Genomic DNA, 22,953 nt, shown 5'->3' with positions numbered 1-22,953 from the left:
CTGAATTTCTTTCAAAGACTAACCTCACAAAACGTGCACAAATCCAGCGACCTCTTCCTGTGGAGTGCTCATATTTCTTACTGTAAAGTGTGAATTATATCAGTCTGAATCAGAACCGTGTCCCTCTAGCTCACAAATGTTGCGTGATGGTCAGTGATAAAGAAAGAAGGCTATCCCGGCCATGTCAGCATCTCAAAGCTGTTTTTGAGACACTGAAACATGGAAGTGCTGCAGGCTCGCAATTCCAAACATGTGGACCGCTACAATTTATTATACAACTCTAAAAACTCCACACAGTAGGCCTATTTACACTGACTGCACATTAATTTTTCTGTCAAAATAAAAGCTCCAGGTGAAGGTAAAGTAAATATGAAAGAATTGTATAAAACAAATCTAATCTTCAAAATAATAGTAATTATTCAGTATTATATTATAAAAATAAACATAACTGGGTCACACATTGATAATTCAGTATTATAACAACAGTCAACTTGCTTCCAAAAAGTGAGTGAAGTTGTAGTTTTTGCTCACCCTGTTCATTCACAATAAATAAAAATGTTTTATTTATAAATATAGTGAATAATTGTGGGAAACATGGCTTTATTATTGTTAAATAGATTTGTTTTTACCTCAAGCATTACACATTTTATTTTCAATTAGCCCAATTAGACAAACCAAGAGAAGCTGCTATCTACCATCTTTCTAATAATAAATATAAATATTTAAATTTTACAAAATATAAGTGTTGAGTGAAATAAATTTTAGCCATTTTCTGTGCATGTAATTTGCTTTCATATTAAATTGTGTGATATCATATTTCATATATTGGCATTACATTGGCCTGTCGGCCTCCCTGCCTGTTGGTTGTGAATAAAGCATTTTGATTACTGGTTAAAGTTGATGTGGCTGCTGCAGTTGCAAAGATAAAATATTTGTATCTCATGCCTTCCACGTTGGATTTTGGGTGCACGAGCACTGCTTGCATGCAGCCTGCGCGCCGCTACCAAAACGCCTGCAATTTGCCACTTTCCACTTGCCTTTGATTGAAAATGGATACTTGCATTTGACACTCCTCTGTTTCCATGTGTGTGATTGACAGCAATGTATGAACCTGCAACACACAAGATCATTTGCCATTATGAGAACGTTAAATTAAACTGAAACCGTGTGTGGTCATGTTGCTCATGTGTGAGTAACCCTTGTACTTTTATGACTATTGCTTTATTTGGACATTCTGGGGTTTGGGAACCTACTTACACTCTTTTAGTTTTGGTTATTCTGTTATTTGGAAAGTAAAGGATTTATAATTTCCTTTATCTCTCTTATTTCTTTTTCTGTTGTTTTTCTCTTTTGACTGGTTCCTTTTCTGTAAAAATCCCCAAATATCTTTCCTGTCCTCCTCTTGAGTTCAACCTTTCTCTCCTTTGTGTTTTGCATTCAGATTGATTATTCAGTCTGTCTATATTTCTTTTATTCATTTTTTGTCTCTCTCTCTCTCTCCACTGTCTGCTTCAACACTTGAAACTGAACGTCTTTTTGGCTGCGAGTGTTGGCATCCGTCCTGGAGCCTAAGCACAGCATGAATTAATGTGCCTAATTAGCACAACGTTAATTATTTGTAAATTGCGTGTTTGGGTACACATTACTTGAGAGGCATATGTTGCGCAACGTGTTAGCTGAATCAAGTGACTGCTTAATCCAATCTCTGGAGTGCTCGCTACTGTAGATGGGCCAATCAGTCTGTAGTCCCTAGAAAATGTGAAAAAGTCAGGGTTCACATGATCAGACATGAAAGACAAATAAAAACTTTTGATTTATTGTGACAAACCTGCTGAGGCTAACTTTATTATATAAAGAGGTTGTTTGAAGAACTCCCTCTAGAGTCTGTAAAGGGAATCAATGTCCCGCAGGACTTCGTTACGCTCTCATTTGCTATTTATCTCTTGTCTGGCACAAATAATTTAGTATGCAGTTTGAATTTTTTTACAAATACGCAATTTTGAGGGGGCACCATTGATAGTCCTGGCTCACTTATGGTCCTGTAGGTATGATAAGACATAGTCAACTGAAAAAGAAACACTTTTTTTTACAACTTAGTAATTTGTTATAAGTGTAATATTATATATATACAATTTTTTGTTTTGTATGCAAACCTGGGGTGTGTTTCCCATAAGCATTGTTAGCTAACTACAGTCACAAGTCCATAGTTTACCTACATAGTTTAAAGATTTGGTGTTTCCTAGTTTCAAAAAACATTCACAAACAGTTCTACAGCTCTTTTCCTGTGGTTAGAAGCAGAGCTCCTTATTTGTTTGACATGCATTTAAGAAAACAATTTTTTCTGTGGTTCCAGAAGGCAGCGTAATGAAATATCATAAAAACACAAATGCAGCCGTTTACGGGATTAAAGCGTAACACCATTAACAACAGCTCTCCTGTATATTGCTGAACCAACATGGTTCGAACAATGGATGTGTGGCATAGTTATCACAGTTTTAGGACTAGCTAGTTCATTTCTTCAACAATGCATCGTACTATAGTGGTTAAGCAGCAACTTACATGTTGACCTATTTTTTTTTAATAAACTAAGCAAAATTGCTGCTAAACTTGACAGCCAGTGATTTTAATGTATTTTTGTTGTTTGGAAAAGAGCAGCTTGGACATTTTCATAATTATTAACTTCCATTGGAAGAAGTCACAGGAAAGAGTTTGGAGCGACTATAGACTTGTGAATGTGTGATCGCTGCCACAGCATTTTTCTATTTACCTACAATAATCATGCAACCTAATTATCATCCTTTTTTTATGCAAGTGCTCTGTCATTTTGATTGTGCTAGTATGACTGGAGAAATGACACTTACCAGTTGTTTTTGGATGGTTTATTGCTGGTCTATGTGTTGACTTTGATAGACAGCACATGAGATTATAGGTTAAAGACAGAGCCAGAAATAAATGTGTAAAATATATGGAGATTTGTGTGTAGGCGTTAGTGTAGCTTAGTCCTATACAAGGAACATTTATCCCCCCATTTGTCACAGTGGAGGTCAATCCCTGGCGGAAGATGTGTTATTTCTAGAGATTTCAGTGAAGAATTGTCAGCAGAAAGTAAAAAAAAAAGAAATACAAATGAATGGAGTGCAGTGTGACTTCAGACAGTACACAAATATTGGTGACGAGCTTCACAGAATTCTGGATTCACCATAGCATGTTAAAACTGATGAACGTAGCATATTGTTTCAAGCATTATTGTGTTTTGTTATTTCAATGCAATTAGGGTTCCCTGATACCTTCACACACACTCAGTCAGAAGTTTTGTTTTCACTAGTATGTGTGGTTGGGGGGGGGTGTCTCCAGAACTTTAGTAAGCAGTCAGGTGTCTCCAGAACTTTAGTAAGCAGTCAGGTGTGCCCTCTGTAACAACATCTCCCATCAGCAAGACACTTCTCACTGTCAGCCTTTCATTTTATATATACTGTATATATATCTTTCTTTCTCTCTGTCCCTCCTTATTTGGGATGTGCAGAACTCCATATATTCAATATAAACCCTGTTGGCCTATAATTAGCCTGGTATTGGGTCAACCTGCAGACTCATTTCGTTGTGAATTCGGCAACAGTAGGCTGAAAGTTCTTCAGCTGAAATTGGTCTATGCTTATGTATGGATTCATACCGGCATCAGGCCAGCATGGGAGGCGGATGCGCTAAAGAAGAGGCTAAAGGCTACAGCCTCTAGCATCAGTTGCTAGTGCATCTCTTGAGGCCAGGGGAGCGGGTTTCGAACCAACATCAGCCGGCATGGGAGGCGGGTGCCCTAACAAGGAGGCTAAAGGCTACAGCCCCTAGCTTCACTCGCTTTACACATTCCACACAGCTATCATGTACCAGCTTGTTCCCGATACACATACCAAATTTCAATCCACTGCTCCCATTGCTGCAGCTGGATGTGTTGTTGAACTTATGGTTACATGTGAGCTCAAGTTTCCAGTTGAAATGTCCACGGAGTGGTGTAAAAACCAAGTTGTATTTTTAGATCTATATGATGTCAACAGGATATTTATTAACAATACACCCAAACCCCAACCCTAAACCTAACCATCAGTCGAGTAAAAATGTTAGTCATTTTAGAGCCAAAATGCAACCTCGGAATCACGCTCACCATTGTTTGCATTTGGGGTGCAAAAAATATAGTATCGTATTGTAAAGTATGATGTGACGCTCACTATGCATTACTATATGTATCGTACGATACATAAACAAACATTATAGAGTGCTCACAGGAAAACAGAGCAACACACTGACAGTGTAACCGCTCTCTCACTCTCTATCAATCTGTCTCTCTCATTAACAGTCAGCTCTCGTCATAGCCTTACTCTGTGTCTACGCTCGAAGCTAGGGCTGCCCTCACCCCAAACACCATCGCACCACCCAACACCCCCGCCCCCCCCCCATCAAATCTCCACCCCCCCTTCTTCACACGTTTTCCTCACTCTCGCTCCCTGCCAAGTATTTATGTGTTGATTTAGTCATGCCAGACTTTAGCCAATTTAAGAAACAGGCAGCGTCTGCAGCCATTTCATTTTCTCCTTCAGAACGTGCAGTTTTAACTGGTGGTGGTGGCGTCTGTCTTAAGGGAAGCTTGGTAAATTAAGTTCTCTCTCTCTCGCTTTCTCTACCTCTCCCCCATCCACCACCCCGTTCCGCGCCTGAGGGCTGGTTGCACAAACATAATTTCTCTCAAAGGGGAGTTTGACTGTAAGATGGATTATTTCTGCCTGAAATCAGACGCTAAACTGGATAAGGCTGCTCGTCTGTTCAGTTTCAATATTAAAATGATAAGTGAATGCTGCAAAGCCTTTTGCAAAAGTACAAGTTGTCTTTACGCGTGTCTACTACTTTCTTGGCCAAAGTTGTCCTACTAAATAAAATGATAAGAGAGGCTGTGTGTTACAATGATTTTACCACAGGTAAGAGGGGCCTTTGGCACAGTGCATAGCCATTATTAAACAGTAGCATCAGCAATGTGATAAAAAACAGCAAAGTTCAATAAACAGTTGAATTTATTTCTGTAAGTAATAGTTACATATATAGTTAATATAGTTCATTAGACTATCTGTAGGCAGTTGCTAAGCAACTTAGCAACTTGAATATATATAGAATGTGCGGTCACAGGTTTGCATTTATAATATTATAATTAGAGTTGGAACTATCTGTTTTATAATTCTTGGATGCTAAGCCATGCTAAAATACAGTACATGATATAGTAACAGCTATGATGGGAAATACCTGTTCACCATACAATGGCACAGCACCCATATCTGACCATTATTATTGTTGCTTAGCAACGTTTTTATGCCAGGAACTATATCTTCTAGTTTTAGAATTGCATTTAATGAATTTGTTTAGAATAAGCAATTTTAAATTAAAATGTCTTCTTCATATTTTAATATGTATTAACTATTTTATGAAACCAGTGAGACACTCAAGGCTATGCTATATTGGGAATTTAGTTAGTAACTCTGGTATAAACTCGTAATGTGGCAAGACGTGCTTATCAAGGTCATTTCAGAATCTAAGCCGAGATATTAGCCAATCATGCAGATGGACTTAGCATGTTACTGTAAACACATTTTGCAATAACAAATCATTATACTTCATTTTACTTAGGTTAATCTTCAACAGTTGTTTGTCAAACATGTCCCACAATCGTATTTTTTGATGCGTGGTAACACTATGTGAGGACATGTGGGAGCATCATTTTGCTCAGCACTAATTCACAGTAACTGTAACTGATTGAGTGTATTGATTAGTTTGCTTTCTCCCACAACAAATTTTCAAGGCTATGCAATGCTTCTTGATATTGTCACAAGCCTGTATGACCAAAAGCAGGTCTAGACCATTTAAATAATGTAAACTTGTTCATAATTGTTTATGTACATGTAAAAATTAAAAATAAACTGTTTTGCAAGAATACAAACAAAATTATGAAAAAAAATGTTGTACATTAACTAATGTTAAAATCAATACACCATATTTGGGGTTAGCTGTAAGCTTGTCATGTTGTTCTTTAGATTGACAAATGCTGTAAATTGATATATTGTATAAGCTAAAAAAGTGGTTAGATCAAGTCAGCAGCATGAATGTTGCATTCATTTAAAAGTGAATGATTATGACATCACATAAAGGGCTATGACCAATGATGTCACATATTTGTAATAGAAGAAAACTTGCATAATGGAAAACTTACAGATGCTATTGCTATGTAAAGTCTATAATTGAAACATGCCTCAACGACAGCAAAGAAGGTTGGTTGTGGGGGCTGACAATGCTATACTTCCTAATGTAGTGTAACAAACACTGGGAAATTAAGAGGTGTTGAAGCATTTAGGGTGATTAAGACTTGCATTAAAGGAAATCGTTAAGCACTGCACAAAAGTAAATGAACTCTGTGATTTCCCTCCTCAGCAATCGGACGGACCCTCATCCCTCGATACTTCAGCACGGTATTTGAGGGAGGTGTGTCAGACCTCTACTACATCCTGAAACACTCCAAAGAATCCTTCCACAACTCCTGCATCACTGTGGACTGTGATCAGTGCACCATGGTCACACAGCACGGCAAGCCTATGTTCACCAAGGTAATAGATAAAGAGAGAGAAAGAGAGAGAGAGAGTGTGTGTGTGTGTGTGTGTGTGTGTGTGTGTGTGTGTGTGTGTGAGAGAGAGAGAGAGAGAGAGAGAGAGAGAGAGAGAGAGAGAGAGAGATGTTTATACTACATTGTGGGGACCAGATGTCCCCAATAGGATAGCAAAACCTGAGATCTCCTATCTTGTGGTGCCCAGCCAGCAGTCCCCACAAGGGAAATGGCTTATTAAACATACTAAACAATGTTTTTTTGAAAACATAAAAATGCAAAAATGGTTCTGTGAAGGTTATATTTAGGGTTAGGGGATATAAATTATTGTTAGATCTGTATAAAATGCATGCAAGTCTATGGAGAGTCCCCACAATGATATAAAAACAAGCTTGTGTGTGTTTCTGTACTTGTTTTCTTCCTAAACTACTACTTGCTTTTTTTCTTTCTTTAAAAACATAAAAGAAATGTAGTGTAATTGGTTTCATCCTTAAGGGGCGTTCACACCAACAGCAATTTGCTGCACAAAGCAACCAGAAGTAATACCTTTTTATTGAGAGTTGCAGATTTTGGACAAAATTAATGACCGTTGTGGCACAACAACAGCCAATGATGTTTTTATATATATGGCTGGTTAGGACAAAATGTCTGATTTGCACTAGGGAAATGCACGAGTAATAGAGAACTTGTTCTGCACCAGCTACTCAAGTACTAAAAACAATACTCAAATATTGCAAATTAATTTTCCTTTCTGCATTTGACTGCCTCAGCAGCACTGAATTACTCTGTATCTTGCCTATGAATCTCTCTCCAAATCTCGCAGTTACAATTGAGGCCACTGGGGGGCGCTGTGGATGTGTGTCGTCAAGATGTTGGATGAGAGAAGAAGATATGATGGAGTCTGTGCTTTCAATCAAAGCCAAGTGTGGATTTGTTTTGGTTCTTTTTTAATTCTGCTCTATTTGTATTCATTCTTGTTGGAATCATGTAAACCAAAAGACGAGGATCAGCTTTTATTGTGGAAAGATTCGAGGAACTCTGAGTTTATCAGATCAGATCAGTATGTGTGTGTTTGTAAATCTCTGAACACCGACAGAGCGCATTTGATAAAAAAGTCAACTTTCACCACTTATTTTTCTGAATAATAACATGTAAAATTATAAAAATAAAATGTGATGGCCTTTATGTAGACTCAGGAGAAGCTTCATTAAACAGTTGCTCCACTTTTGCTCTTTTTGTATTTCAACACAAAAAACTTTCTTATTCACTAACCACCCACAATCTTTTTTAGTAGGTGCAATCAGCACTGAAATTGCTCTTGTCTTGAGTATTTAAATTAAGTCATTGTCATTGCCTTACCATGCAAACATGCCTTCTTTCTTTGTAAATTAGGCTCATTGTAGATTGCGCTTCATTCACAAAAATTGCCTGGTGCAATTTATATAGTGGTATTACCGGCACATTAAAGTAGGCAGTAAAATGAATTTTTATTCAAAGAGATGCTTGTGAACATTTTCAACAGATCATATCAACAGTAATTAATCAAATAATGGAGAAGAGCATTATAACCTGGCATATATCCAGATGAGTGGTGTAATAAAGCGTATGTTCTGCATGTTTAAGAGATTATCAATATCTGGATCAAATATCTGCCCTGCTCTCTGGTGGATGTCCTTTTGCTTCAGCAGATTAATCAGCTAAAGGCATATATATTTTGAAATACATTTGCATAATTTAGGGTCTATGTACATTCCAAGATATTCAGAAATAATTTTCTCTTCCAGGTTCGTCCTAATTACTTTACATACAGTTAAGGTCTGCAATGCGGGTTTATGGAGTTTTGTGGAATAAAATATGTTATCATCCCATTTTTAAACACATTGATGCTTGTTCTGGCCTGAACAGTCTGGCCACAAGTTGTACAACTTACTAATTGAATATCCCAACAAATCATTATCAGTCTCTGTCAGGGAGAGAGAGCTTGGATGGATGGGTTTCCAACCTGCATGGGATGAAATCTGGTATAACTTAAATCTGGCCTCCAAAGGCTTAGCTCATCAGCTAATTCATTATTTACATTTACATTTATACATTTGGCAGATGCTTTTATCCAAAGCGACTTACAGAGCCCTTATTACAGGGACAATCCCCCTGGACACAATGGTGGTGACTCAAGGACACAATGGTGGTGACTGTGGGGCTCGAACCAGCGACCTTCTGATTACCAGATTACCAGTTATGTGCTTTAGACCACTATGCCACCACCACTCCATTATAAGACTATACATCAGGCATACATGACTCCATATAAGCTACATAAAATGAGGATATCCCATAACCCACGCTGCAGTAAATACAGTATATCCTTACAAATGTTTCTCCATGTATTCTGGGATTGTCCCATCATTCTTACTTTCTGGACCTTTGTTATTCAAACGTTATCCATTTTTATTGGTATTGATCATAAGTTATACCCCGTCTTAGTTTATTATATGGTGACTTTTCACTCAGTCTTTCACTATGCAACAAACATATGATATTTATGGCTTTCACAGCCATGAAAAAATCTGGTAATCTTCAAAAAGACGTTCTCCATAAGTGCCACTATTTTAGACGGAATTATACTTCTTTAGAGGAAGAAAATACTCTTTTAGACTGCTGAAATGCCCAGGGCTCCTGCACTCCACAGGTGCAAGAGGGGGAGAACCCACTGTAATGCACTGTAAATTCAACAGCTTTGCAGATGTGAATGGATCAGCGGAGGAATTCAGCTCGATGAAACACATCCGCTCGGCTCCGAAGAGAAAATCTGAATTAGTGGTTGCGAGCCAGCTCCTTTTATATCTGTTTGTCCGGGGGAGTGGCATGAAAATTCCCCTCGCCAATACACACTTGCCTTTTCTCAAAGATCAGAGGTGTTTGGGGCTCCCAAGGGTGACTCCTAGTGTCACTACCAGTGGCGGCTCCTGAAAAAATTCTCAGGAGGGGCAATTTTTCTGATAATGATTAAGGTGACCCATTCAATGGGTACAGATTTCCCCTCTAGCTACATAAGTTACAGGTGGAAAGCTATGTAAGAAATTAGCATCCAGGAGCCATCATAAGCAAAAATGACATGGCTCCGCAATTAATTATTCCACTTATTCATTACTTACATTAATCCAATGTTGTGTGATGTAAAATAGCTAAACAGTACACATTTTTTAAAAAGATATGTCCAGCAACAACATAAAGACGGGGGCAGCATATAAGTCAATATCAGAAGCATTTATTGACTGATCTCAATAGTATTGGCTTACAAAAGCAAAATAAGTTATCACAGTACAAATAATCAAGGGTGTTCTTTCACATTCCTCAACACTGCTTAAACAATCTGCATTTCCATAAACAATGAAGTATCAGCTTAAAATACAAGTAGACAAATTGTTGAGAGAAGTGGATCTTTAGAACTACATTTTCTGGAATGTAGGATATCACCAATGTGCTACTTAATAAAGCAAAGTAACATTGTCCTAAATAAGTGAATGAACAAGTGAGGCTTGACCTAGTGTGGTCTGTGCATCTTGGCTTTACACATTGAAGACCAAACCAGAATGATGAGGTGATGCCAAGTTTAACTAAAGAGTTCTGATATACATATTAATTACTTGGGCCTCATGGTTGAATTGGAAATATGTGCACCAGAGCATAATTCACAACAAGCGAGCAGGAGCTTTTGATAGAGGCTACTGAAAACATTGATGCAAGTTATTGGTAATAAGCAATTTGTATAGACTTCCATATTCTGCCCTCTTGTATAGATTTGTGAAAATTAATATGAACAGTGATAGACATTTTGCCTGAAAACAGCATTTGAAAATAATTTCTAGAAATGAAAACAAAGCTATTTGTATGGCTTTGTAAATATGAACAACCATATTCTGACCAATTGTATAGATTTGTAAAAATGAACATGAACAGATTTTGTTTTTTAAACCTTTTTTTTTAATGAATGAAAAATAACTATTTAAAACAACATCAACTTTGAACTGATTTGGTTTGTGTGTGTGTGTTAATCAGGAAATCAGGCATGTTGAGGACTAGTTCCCTCTCCATGGAGAGCATGGCCAGTGCATTCAGACGTTCCTGGCCCATTTAATTTTGCAGGAATGTCTTAACTCGTGTCAAAGTTGAGAAACATCTCTCAGCTTCAGCTGTTGTTATGGGAGTAGTTATGAGGATGTTCAACAGAGTTACAGTCTCAGAGAATGTCTCCTGGAGGTTGTAGCTCATGAGAACCTGGTACAGTGCCAGTGCACCACAGCAGCCCTTGAATTCAGGATTCTTATAGATCAGAGAGAGTTGCGTTCACAGTGGCATTTAGAGCCTCATCAGGAAATGAATGGCAGTACCTTTCAAACATATCTGCTTGCAGTAAGGTAGCACTCACAAGGTGGACAGTGAAAGAGAACCTTGCTTTTTGTGTGATTCAGGATGGTGTCGCAGACCTCTTCAGACAGCCTCTGCTTCTCCTCTTCTCTCAAAGACGTTCTGGGTCTTTTGGCTCCTGTTGCTACTTGCAGCCGCTGTTGAGAGGAGTCCCTGAAGGCAAACAGACCAATGTGTTTGTTAGGCTATGTACAGTACTGTAGTCTATATGATGCATATGTATATGCAATTTATCCACGTATAGTACAAAGATTTCAGTTCCATTTAAAATGGGCAGGGATGCATGAAGTCTTTAGTGTTTAAGTTAGCCTTTGAGTCTCACCTAGCCTGGATGTTCAGCACAGTGTACAGTTTATAAAGTAAGCTAGATTACACCACTGGCCTTATATAATGAGAATAATGTAATTTCTAACACAAATGTGGTCTCCTTTCATGCATACATTTTCAAATGACAAAGCTCTGCTTTGAGAATGATCGAATGATATTGTTTAATCTTACCTTATGGCCTGCACGCTGTTTGTGAAGCTGTGAGGGCACGTTTGATGAAGACAGCATCGATGTCCTTCTTCTCGAGCTTCTGGTACAGATTATCGTAATGGGGCATGATTTTGTGAAAAAGCCACATAAAAAAAAATGAAATCTTCATCATGTAGCATCCTCACGTAGCCAGATGCCTCTCTCACGGTGGGCTGGTCAAATGAACCCAATGAAGCCGTCCTGATGGCTTCAAAACCTTGTATGAGATTGTCTCGATTCTCGTAGACAGTGTTATCGACTCTGCTGTTGAAGTTCCACCGTGTGGATGAAGTTCTGGGCAGTCTTCGTGCAACAGTCTGGTCAAGAATGCTGGTACGTTTGGGTGACCGAAAAAAAAAAAGTTGCAATCCTGCTCAGATCAGAAAAGAAAATATTAACTTTTTTGATAAGAGAAGTAGCTTACTGCATGATCAAATTCAGCAGATGCGCATAGCAATAAACATAATGGGCATTCTTAAAATGCTCACGCACATTTTGCTGCACACCAGCCTTCTCTCCCCTCATCACACTGGCTCCATAGTAAGCTTGCGCGATGAGTTTAACTTTCTTGTCGTCGGCAAAAAGACCGTTCAGTCTCTCCTAAAACACACTGGCAATTGAGATTGATTCCAAGATGGGAAGAAACTAAAAAAAGCGTTCCTGCACTTTATGGTTGCTATCGATGTACCTCAGCACCAGCAGTGTCTGTGTAGAAACGTGTGGCAATGTTCACTCTCCCCAAAGCAGACAATCTCAAACAGCTATCAATGTGGGTCTCATGTTTCTTTATCTTTTCTGAAAGATGGTGCATGTCTGTTACACCTGTCGCTTTCAAAGCGGTGCTGTCTGCCGAGCCGCCTTCAGTGTGAAAGAGGCAGGGGTAGCAGAAGACTGCATTGGCTACGTCGCAGCCTGCTATCCAGGTTTTTCGTTCGTACCAATTTTTGGAAAATCCTCGAGTGTAGGACTTTCCCCCTTTAGTAGAAACCTGTTGAATGATTCATTTTGGTCTGGGAGGTCCTAATTGTTTCGTTGACAATTCATTTTGATTCGTTCGCCCGTCAAAAGTAACTTCTTTCAAAGAGACAATCGAGTTGCACTGAACGATAGCCATCTTGACAGTAGTACGTGAATTGATTGACGCTGCTACCGCTCTTTTCTTAGTTACGCTCATGGTTACGTTACGTATGACGAAAGCGCGTAAGTGCAAGCCCTCCCGGAACCCATAGAGATTGTATTGAAAGCTCTGATATTTGAAAAAAATTGTTTTTACATGAGAGTCTATGAGAAACTTCTGGGGCGATTTTCAACCTGACTGAAATCGCCACAAAAGGGGCGGGGCCATATTAAGCACGACTTTAGCCTGATTGGCAGATCAGACGTCTAGATTAGAACACTGATAATGACTGTTGCCGTGATAGAATTGGTTAGAAAAAAAATCCTTCCTTTTCCCGTTGGCAGTGCGTCGCCCATATCGCCCTAATGAACACACCGCCCCTGGTCACTACACCGACACAACGTCGAGTAAGTGACAGATAGGGAACAAACTGATTCTTGTGCATTTTTCTCATTACATTACCGTAGCCTGTACAGGACTACATGGGAAATGACACAGTTATATGTTTCTTTGTGTTCTTACATTCACTGTGATAAACACTGTAAACTGTCTAATAGAACAAACAAACATGGCAGGCACAATAATTTACTACTTTAATCACAGACATTATTCTATGTGTGTTTACCATTGGAAGTCTTTAGTAATCCTTGTTAAATATTTCAGGCAACATTGGACTAAACTAAGAAAGCTGTTTATGAATCTACTACTCAGTACATTCTTTGTGTTGTCATATACATGGTTTTTATTAGATTCATAGTCATGATGCCAAAACTCACCGTTTCACTGTGTGTTTTTTCTTTTTTTCTTTCAGCATTTTCTGAATACACTAAAACAAAGACACTAAAGTAAAAACTAGAATGTACATTTCCTGAAGAAAATTTGAGTGGTGCTTGCCGTGGCAAAACTCGTCAAATAGCATTTTATAACTGCTGAGATATATTTTTTTTACTCGGTTGCTAGGGTACCCCCATCTGGTTGCTAGGCAGTTACCATAGTGATATTTATCAAGTCTCCTTGCTATCCTGAGTAAAATCAGTCAACCAGGAAGTCTCTACGATGTTCTGATCCAGAGATATGTGATTTGTTATTTGGTTGCTAGGGTAACCCCTCCTTGTTGCTAGGCAGTTACCATAGTGATTCTAATCAAGTGTCTTTGCCATCCTGATTGAAATAAACCAACCCAGAAGTCTGTACGATTTTCTGGTGCAAAAATATGTGATTTGTTACTCGGTTGCTAGGGTAACCCCATCTGGTTGCTAGGCAGTTAACATAGTGATAGTAATCAAGTCTCCTTGCCATCCTGAGAGAAATAAGTCAACCTTGAAGTCCCTACTGTTTTCTGGTGCAAAGATATGTGATTTGTTACTCGGTTGCTAGGGTAACCCCATCTGGTTGCTAGGCAGTTACCATAGGAATACTAATGAAGTCTCCTTGCCATCCTGATTGAAATAAGTCAACCCGGAAGTCTGTACTATTTTCTGGTGCAGAGATATGTGATTTGTTACTCGGTTGCTAGGGAAACCCCATCTAGTTGCTAGGCAGTTACCATATTGATAGTAATCAAGAGTCCTTGCCATCCTGAGTGAAATAAATCAACCCAGAAGTCTGTACTATTTTCTGGTGCAGAGATATGTGATTTGTTACTCGGTTGCTAGGGTAACCCCATCTGGTTGCTAGGCAGTTACCATAGTGATACTAATCAAGTCTCCTTGCCATCCTGATTGAAATAAGTCAACCCGGAAGTCTCAACGTTTTTCTGATGCAGAGATATGTGATTTGTTACTCGGTTGCTAGGGTAACCCCATCTGGTTGCTAGACAGTTACCATAGTGATACTAATCAAGTCTCCTTGCCATCCTGATTGAAATAAGTCAACCCAGAAGTCTTTCCTTTTTTGTGATGCAGAGATATGTGATTTGTTACTCGGTTGCTAGGGTAACCCCATCTGGTTGCTATGCAGTTACCATAGTGATACTAATTAAGTCTCCTTGCCATCCTGATTGAAATAAGTCAACCCGGAAGTCTCTACGTTTTTCTGATGCAGAGATATGTGATTTGTTACTCGGTTGCTAGGGTAACCCCATCTGGTTGCTAGGCAGTTACCATAGTGATACTAATGAAGTGTCCTTGCCATCCTGATTGAAATAAGTCAACCCGGAAGTCTCTACGTTTTTCTGATGCAGAGATATGTGATTTGTTACTCTGTTGCTAGGGTAACCCCATGTGGTTGCTAGGCAGTTACTATAGTGATACTTATCAAGTCTCCTTGCCATCCTGATTGAAATAAATCAACCCAGAAGTCTCTCTGATTTTCTGGTGCAGAGATATAGTTATTGCTAAACGGTTGCTAGGGTACTCTGTTTAGTTGCTAGGGAGTGGCTTGGCAGCTGCCAATCATGAAACTCTAAAGGCTGCTTGTCAGTAAGAGTGATATAAACCAACTCCCATGCCTCTGTGACATTCAGAATGGAAGATATCCCTCTATGGATTTTGGTTGCTAAGGTGCTCGACAATGGTTGCTAGGGAGGGGCTAGGAAGTGTTGAGGTGAGTCATGATTGGCTGTTTGTTGTCCCGAGTAAAACGAGACCACCCTTGTGTTTCTATGACACTTCTATCCGGAGATATCCCTTTGATGTCTTTCATTAGAAGTCTATAGGACTTGTTGCTAAGGTGCCTTAAATTGTTGCTAGGGCGTGGCTTGATAGCTTCACAATGATCCCGAGAGACTGATTGGTCGTCTGAGTGAAATGAGCCCGCCCCCTTGTCTCTATGACACTGTGATCCAGAGCTATGTTCAATACAATATCCCTATGCAATGTCATTTCATGGGCCGTCCTACACCATTGTAAGTCAATGGGGCAACTTTGGGCAGCTCCTGCCCCCCAGGGGTGCAACTTTTACCCCATATTGAGGTATGCTCTTACAGAGCCTGCCAGCCTCTTCAAATGTGGCAAATCACACGTTTCTGCGAAATTCTCGCTCGGAGCTGTGACTCGTCAAAGTTTGTCGCAATGTTAAGTCTGTGGGATTTTTTCGGCCGCTTTTTTGCCCCTGGGGCAAATACCGTACCCCCCAATCGCTTATAAAAGTCATTCCACACCTCTCCTCAATAGACCGCATAATTTGACGCCTAACTCAGGGGTGTGTGACAAAAGCTGCGGGACAAGTTACGCACCGAACTTTTGTGTGGAAGAATAATTAGTGGTGCTTGCAAAGCATCACTATTGTAATCTCACATACTTATTTTTATTTTTATACTTTTTATTATTCTATCTCCGTACAAAACTTGACACCTAACTTCGTCCCGCACCGTTTGGCGTAGACCCACGAATGAGGTGTCAAATCGAAGCGACCTATTGAGGACACGTGTGCTATGACTTTTATAAGCGATCGGAGTGCGGTAATTGCCCCAGGGGCAAAAAGCGGCGAAAAATCCCATAGACTTAACATTGCGACAAACTTTGTGGCGTCACAGCTCGGCGAGGATTTAGCAGAAGCGTGTGATTTGCCACATTTGAAGAGGCTGGCAGGCTCTGTAAGAGCATACCTCAAAATGGGGTAAAAGTTGCACCCTGGGGGCAGGAGCTGCCCAAAAATGCCCCAATTGACTTACAATGGTGTAGGGCGGCCCATGAAATGAAATGGCATTGGGATTTGTATTCAACATAGCTCTGGATCACAGTGTCATAGAGACAATGGGGCGGGCTCATTTTACTCAGACGACCAATCAGTATCTCAGGATCATTTTGAATCTATCAAGCCACGCCCTAGCAACAATTTAGAGCACCTTAGCAACAAGTCCCATACACTTCTAATGAAAGACATCAAAGGGATATCTCCGGATAGAAGTTTCATAGAAACACAAGGGTGGTCTCGTTTCACTCGGGGCAGCAAACAGCCAATCATGAATCACCTCAACACTTCCTAGCCCCTCCTAGCAACCATTGTCGAGCACCTTAGCAACCAAAATCCATAGAGGATATCTTCCATTCTGAATGTCACAGAGGCATGGGAGTTGGTTTATATCATTCATACTGACAAGCAGCCGTTGGAGATTAATGATTGGCAGCTGCCAAGCCACTCCTAGCAACTAAACAGAGTACCCTAGCAACCCTTTAGCAGTAACTATATCTCTGCACCAGAAAATCAGAGAAACTTCTGGGTTGATTTATTTCAATCAGGATGGCAAGGACACTTCATTAGTATCACTAAGGTAACTGCCTAGCAACCAGATGGGGTTACCCTAGCAACCGGTAACAAATCACATATCTCTGCATCAGAAAAGCGTAGAGACTTCGGGTTGACTTATTTCAATCAGGATGGCAAGGACACTTGATTACTATCACTATGATTACTGCCTAGCAACCAGATGGGGTTACCCTAGCAACCGAGTAACAAATCACATATCTCTGCACCAGAAAATAGTACTGACTTCGGGTTGATTTATTTCACTCAGGATGGCAAGGACACTTCATTACTATCACTATGGTAACTGCCTAGCAACCAGATGGGGTTACCCTAGCAACCGAGTAACAAATCACATATCTCTGCATCAGAAAAGCGTAGAGACTTCGGGTTGACTTATTTCAATCAGGATGGCAAGGACACTTGATTACTATCACTATGATTACTGCCTAGCAACCACATGGGGTTACCCTAGCAACCGAGTAACAAATCACATATCTCTGCACCAGAAAATAGTACTGACTTCGGGTTGATTTATTTCACTCAGGATGGCAAGGACACTTGATTACTATCACTATGGTAACTGCCTAGCAACCAGATGGGGTTACCCTAGCAACCGAGAAACACATCACATATCTCGGCACCAGAAAGAGTACAGACTTCCAGGTTGATTTATTTCAACCAGGATGGCAAGGACACTTCATTAGTATCAATATGGTAACTGCCTAGCAACCACATGGGGTTACCCTAGCAACCGAGTAACAAATCACATATCTCTGCATCAGAAAAGCGTAGATACTTCTGGGTTGACTTATTTCAATCAGGATGGCAAGGACACTTGATTACTATCACTATGGTAACTGCCTAGCAACCAGATGGGGTTACCCTAGCAGCCAAATAACAAATCACATATCTCTGCATCAGAAAAGCGTAGAGACTTCGGGTTGACTTATTTCAATCAGGATGGCAAGGACACTTGATTACTATCACTATGATTACTGCCTAGCAACCAGATGGGGTTACCCTAGCAACCGAGTAACAAATCACATATCTCTGCACCACAAAATAGTACTGACTTCGGGTTGATTTATTTCACTCAGGATGGCAAGGACACTGATTACTATCACTATGGTAACTGCCTAGCAACCAGATGGGGTTACCCTAGCAACCGAGAAACACATCACATATCTCGGCACCAGAAAGAGTACAGACTTCCAGGTTGATTTATTTCAACCAGGATGGCAAGGACACTTCATTAGTATCAATATGGTAACTGCCTAGCAACCACATGGGGTTACCCTAGCAACCGAGTAACAAATCACATATCTCTGCATCAGAAAAGCGTACATACTTCTGGGTTGACTTATTTCAATCAGGATGGCAAGGACACTTGATTACTATCACTATGGTAACTGCCTAGCAACCAGATGGGGTTACCCTAGCAACCGAGTAACAAATCACATATCTCTGCACCAGAAAATAGTACTGACTTCGGGTTGATTTATTTCACTCAGGATCGCAAGGACACTTGATTACTATCACTATGGTAACTGCCTAGCAACCAGATGGGGTTACCCTAGCAACCGAGAAACAAATCACAGATCTCGGCACCAGAAAGAGTACAGACTTCGGGTTGATTTATTTCAACCAGGATGGCAAGAACACTTCATTAGTATCAATATGGTAACTGCCTAGCAACCAGATGGGGTTACCCTAGCAACCAATTAACAAATCACATATCTCTGCATCAGAAAAGCGTAGAGACTTCTGGGTTGGTTTATTTCACTCAGGATGGCAAGGACACTTCATAAGTATCACTATGGTAACTTCCTAGCAACAAGGAGGGGTTACCCTAGCAACCAAATAACAAATCACATATCTCTGGATCAGAACATCGTAGAGACTTCCTGGTTGACTGATTTTACTCTGGATAGCAAGGAGACTTGATAAGTATCACTATGGTAACTGCCTAGCAACCACATGGGGTTACCCTAGCAACCGAGTAACAAATCACATATCTCTGCACCAGAAAATAGTACAGACTTCGGGTTGACTTATTTCAATAAGGATGGCAAGGAGACTTCATTACTATCACTATGGTAACTGCCTAGCAACCAGATGGGTTTACCCTAGCAACCGAGTAACAAATCACATATCTCTGCATCAGAAAAGCGTAGAGACTTCTGGGTTGATTTATTTATGACCATAATTTTTGTTCTTTTCAAGCATGCTATTTCCACGAGTTTTGCCACGGCAAGCACCACTCACATTTTCTTCAGGAAATGTACCTATCTAGTTATTATTATTATTATAATAATAACTACAATGTACATTTCCTGAAGAAAATGTGAGTGGTGCTTACCATGGCAAAACTCGTCAAATAGCATTTTATAACTGCAGAGATATGTGATTTGTTACTCGGTTGCTAGGGTAACCCCATCTGGTTGCTAGGCAGTTACCATAGTGATAGTAATCAAGTGTCCTTGCCATCCTGAGTGAAATAAGTCAACCCGGAAGTCTGTACTATTTTCTGGTGCAGAGATATGTGATTTGTTACTCGGTTGCTAGGGTAACCCCATCTGGTTGCTAGGCAGTTACCATAGTGATAGTAATCAAGTGTCCTTGCCATCCTGATTGAAATAAATCAACCCAGAAGTCTCTACGATTTTCTGGTGCAGAGATATGTGATTTGTTACTCGGTTGCTAGGGTAACCCCATCTGGTTGCTAGGCAGTTACCATAGTGATACTAATCAAGTGTCCTTGCCATCCTGATTGAAATAAATCAACCCGGAAGTCTCTACGTTTTTCTGATGCAGAGATATGTGATTTGTTACTCGGTTGCTAGGGTAACCCCATCTGGTTGCTAGGCAGTTACCATAGTGATACTAATGAAGTGTCCTTGCCATCCTGATTGAAATAAGTCAACCCGGAAGTCTGTACTATTTTCTGGTGCAGAGATATGTGATTTGTTACTCGGTTGCTAGGGTAACCCCATCTGGTTGCTAGGCAGTTACCATAGTGATACTAATCAAGTGTCCTTGCCATCCTGATTGAAATAAATCAACCCGGAAGTCTGTACTATTTTCTGGTGCAGAGATATGTGATTTGTTACTCGGTTGCTAGGGTAACCCCATCTGGTTGCTAGGCAGTTACCATAGTGATACTAATCAAGTGTCCTTGCCATCCTGATTGAAATAAGTCAACCCGGAAGTCTCTACGTTTTTCTGATGCAGAGATATGTGATTTGTTACTCGGTTGCTAGGGTAACCCCATCTGGTTGCTAGGCAGTTACCATAGTGATACTAATCAAGTGTCCTTGCCATCCTGATTGAAATAAGTCAACCCGGAAGTCTCTATGTTTTTGTGATGCAGAGATATGTGATTTGTTACTCGGTTGCTAGGGTAACCCCATCTGGTTGCTAGGCAGTTACCATAGTGATACTAATCAAGTGTCCTTGCCATCCTGATTGAAATAAGTCAACCCGGAAGTCTCTACGTTTTTCTGATGCAGAGATATGTGATTTGTTACTCGGTTGCTAGGGTAACCCCATCTGGTTGCTAGGCAGTTACCATAGTGATACTAATCAAGTCTCCTTGCCATCCTGATTGAAATAAATCAACCCAGAAGTCTCTCTGATTTTCTGGTGCAGAGATATAGTTACTGCTAAACGGTTGCTAGGGTACTCTGTTTAGTTGCTAGGGAGTGGCTTGGCAGCTGCCAATCATGAATCTCCAAAGGCTGCTTGTCAGTATGAATGATATAAACCAACTCCCATGCCTCTGTGACATTCAGAATGGAAGATATCCCTCTATGGATTTTGGTTGCTAAGGTGCTCGACAATGGTTGCTAGGGAGGGGCTAGGAAGTGTTGAGGTGATGCATGATTGGCTGTTTGCTGTCCCGAGTGAAACGAGACCACCCTTGTGTTTCTATGACACTTCTATCCGGAGATATCCCTTTGATGTCTTTCATTAGAAGTCTATGGGACTTGTTGCTAAGGTGCTCTAAATTGTTGCTAGGGCGTGGCTTGATAGCTTCACAATGATCCTGAGAGACTGATTGGTCGTCTGAGTAAAATGAGCCCGCCCCTTGTCTCTATGACACTGTGATCCAGAGCTATGTTCAATACAAATCCCTATGCCATTTCATTTCATGGGCCGTCCTACACCATTGTAAGTCAATTGGGGCATTTTTGGGCAGCTCCTGCCCCCAGGGGTGCAACTTTTACCCCATATTGAGGTATGCTCTTACAGAGCCTGCCAGCCTCTTCAAATGTGGCAAATCACACGTTTCTGCGAAATCCTCGCTCGGAGCTGTGACGCGTCAAAGTTTGTCGCAATGTTAAGTCTATGGGATTTTTCGGCCGCTTTTTTGCCCCTGGGGCAAATACCGTACCCCGATCAGCTTATAAAAGTCATAGCACACGTGTCCTCAATAGGCCGTTCGATTTGACACCTCATTCGTGGGTCTACGCCAAACGGTGCGGGACGAGTTAGGTGCCGAAGTTTTGTGTGGAAGAATAATAATAATATAAATAAAAACTAGATAGGTACATTTCCTGAAGAAAATGTGAGTGGTGCTTGCCGTGGCAAAACTCGTGAAATAGCATGCTTGAAAAGAACAAAAATTATGGTCATAAATAAATCAACCCAGAAGTCTCTACGTTTTTCTGATGCAGAGATATGTGATTTGTTACTCGGTTGCTAGGGTAAACCCATCTGGTTGCTAGGCAGTTACCATAGTGATAGTAATGAAGTCTCCTTGCCATCCTTATTGAAATAAGTCAACCCGGAAGTCTGTACTATTTTCTGGTGCAGAGATATGTGATTTGTTACTCGGTTGCTAGGGTAACCCCATGTGGTTGCTAGGCAGTTACCATAGTGATACTTATCAAGTCTCCTTGCTATCCAGAGTAAAATCAGTCAACCAGGAAGTCTCTACGATGTTCTGATCCAGAGATATGTGATTTGTTATTTGGTTGCTAGGGTAACCCCTCCTTGTTGCTAGGAAGTTACCATAGTGATACTTATGAAGTGTCCTTGCCATCCTGAGTGAAATAAACCAACCCAGAAGTCTCTACGTTTTTCTGATGCAGAGATATGTGATTTGTTAATTGGTTGCTAGGGTAACCCCATCTGGTTGCTAGGCAGTTACCATATTGATACTAATGAAGTGTCCTTGCCATCCTGGTTGAAATAAATCAACCCGGAAGTCTGTACTCTTTTCTGGTGCCGAGATCTGTGATTTGTTTCTCGGTTGCTAGGGTAACCCCATCTGGTTGCTAGGCAGTTACCATAGTGATAGTAATCAAGTGTCCTTGCGATCCTGAGTGAAATAAATCAACCCGGAAGTCAGTACTATTTTCTGGTGCAGAGATATGTGATTTGTTACTCGGTTGCTAGGGTAACCCCATCTGGTTGCTAGGCAGTTACCATAGTGATAGTAATCAAGTGTCCTTGCCATCCTGATTGAAATAAGTCAACCCAGAAGTATGTACGTTTTTCTGATGCAGAGATATGTGATTTGTTACTCGGTTGCTAGGGTAACCCCATGTGGTTGCTAGGCAGTTACCATATTGATACTAATGAAGTGTCCTTGCCATCCTGGTTGAAATAAATCAACCTGGAAGTCTGTACTCTTTTCTGGTGCCGAGATATGTGATGTGTTTCTCGGTTGCTAGGGTAACCCCATCTGGTTGCTAGGCAGTTACCATAGTGATAGTAATCAAGTGTCCTTGCCATCCTGAGTGAAATAAATCAACCCGGAAGTCAGTACTATTTTGTGGTGCAGAGATATGTGATTTGTTACTCGGTTGCTAGGGTAACCCCATCTGGTTGCTAGGCAGTAATCATAGTGATAGTAATCAAGTGTCCTTGCCATCCTGATTGAAATAAGTCAACCCGGAAGTCTCTACGTTTTTCTGATGCAGAGATATGTGATTTGTTATTTGGTTGCTAGGGTAACCCCATCTGGTTGCTAGGCAGTTACCATAGTGATAGTAATCAAGTGTCCTTGCCATCCTGATTGAAATAAGTCAACCCAGAAGTATCTACGTTTTTCTGATGCAGAGATATG

General features: G+C 40.4%; 1 protein-coding gene across 3 annotated transcripts in view; it reads left to right on the top strand.

Annotated features, from left to right (window-relative positions):
• The window catches only part of LOC127663021 (LIM domain-binding protein 2), a 131,006-nt gene that overhangs the window by 62,243 nt on the left and 45,810 nt on the right, over positions 1-22,953 (top strand). For all 3 annotated transcript variants that reach the window (XM_052154414.1, XM_052154413.1, XM_052154412.1), the window contains exon 3: positions 6,463-6,635. In XM_052154414.1, the coding sequence (XP_052010374.1) occupies positions 6,463-6,635 (173 nt within the window). The remainder of the gene's footprint in view (positions 1-6,462; positions 6,636-22,953) is intronic.

Source organism: Xyrauchen texanus, chromosome 23 (genome assembly GCF_025860055.1).
Source record: "Xyrauchen texanus isolate HMW12.3.18 chromosome 23, RBS_HiC_50CHRs, whole genome shotgun sequence".
Lineage (NCBI taxonomy): Eukaryota > Metazoa > Chordata > Actinopteri > Cypriniformes > Catostomidae > Xyrauchen > Xyrauchen texanus.
This window is presented reverse-complemented; position numbering and strand designations above follow the sequence as displayed.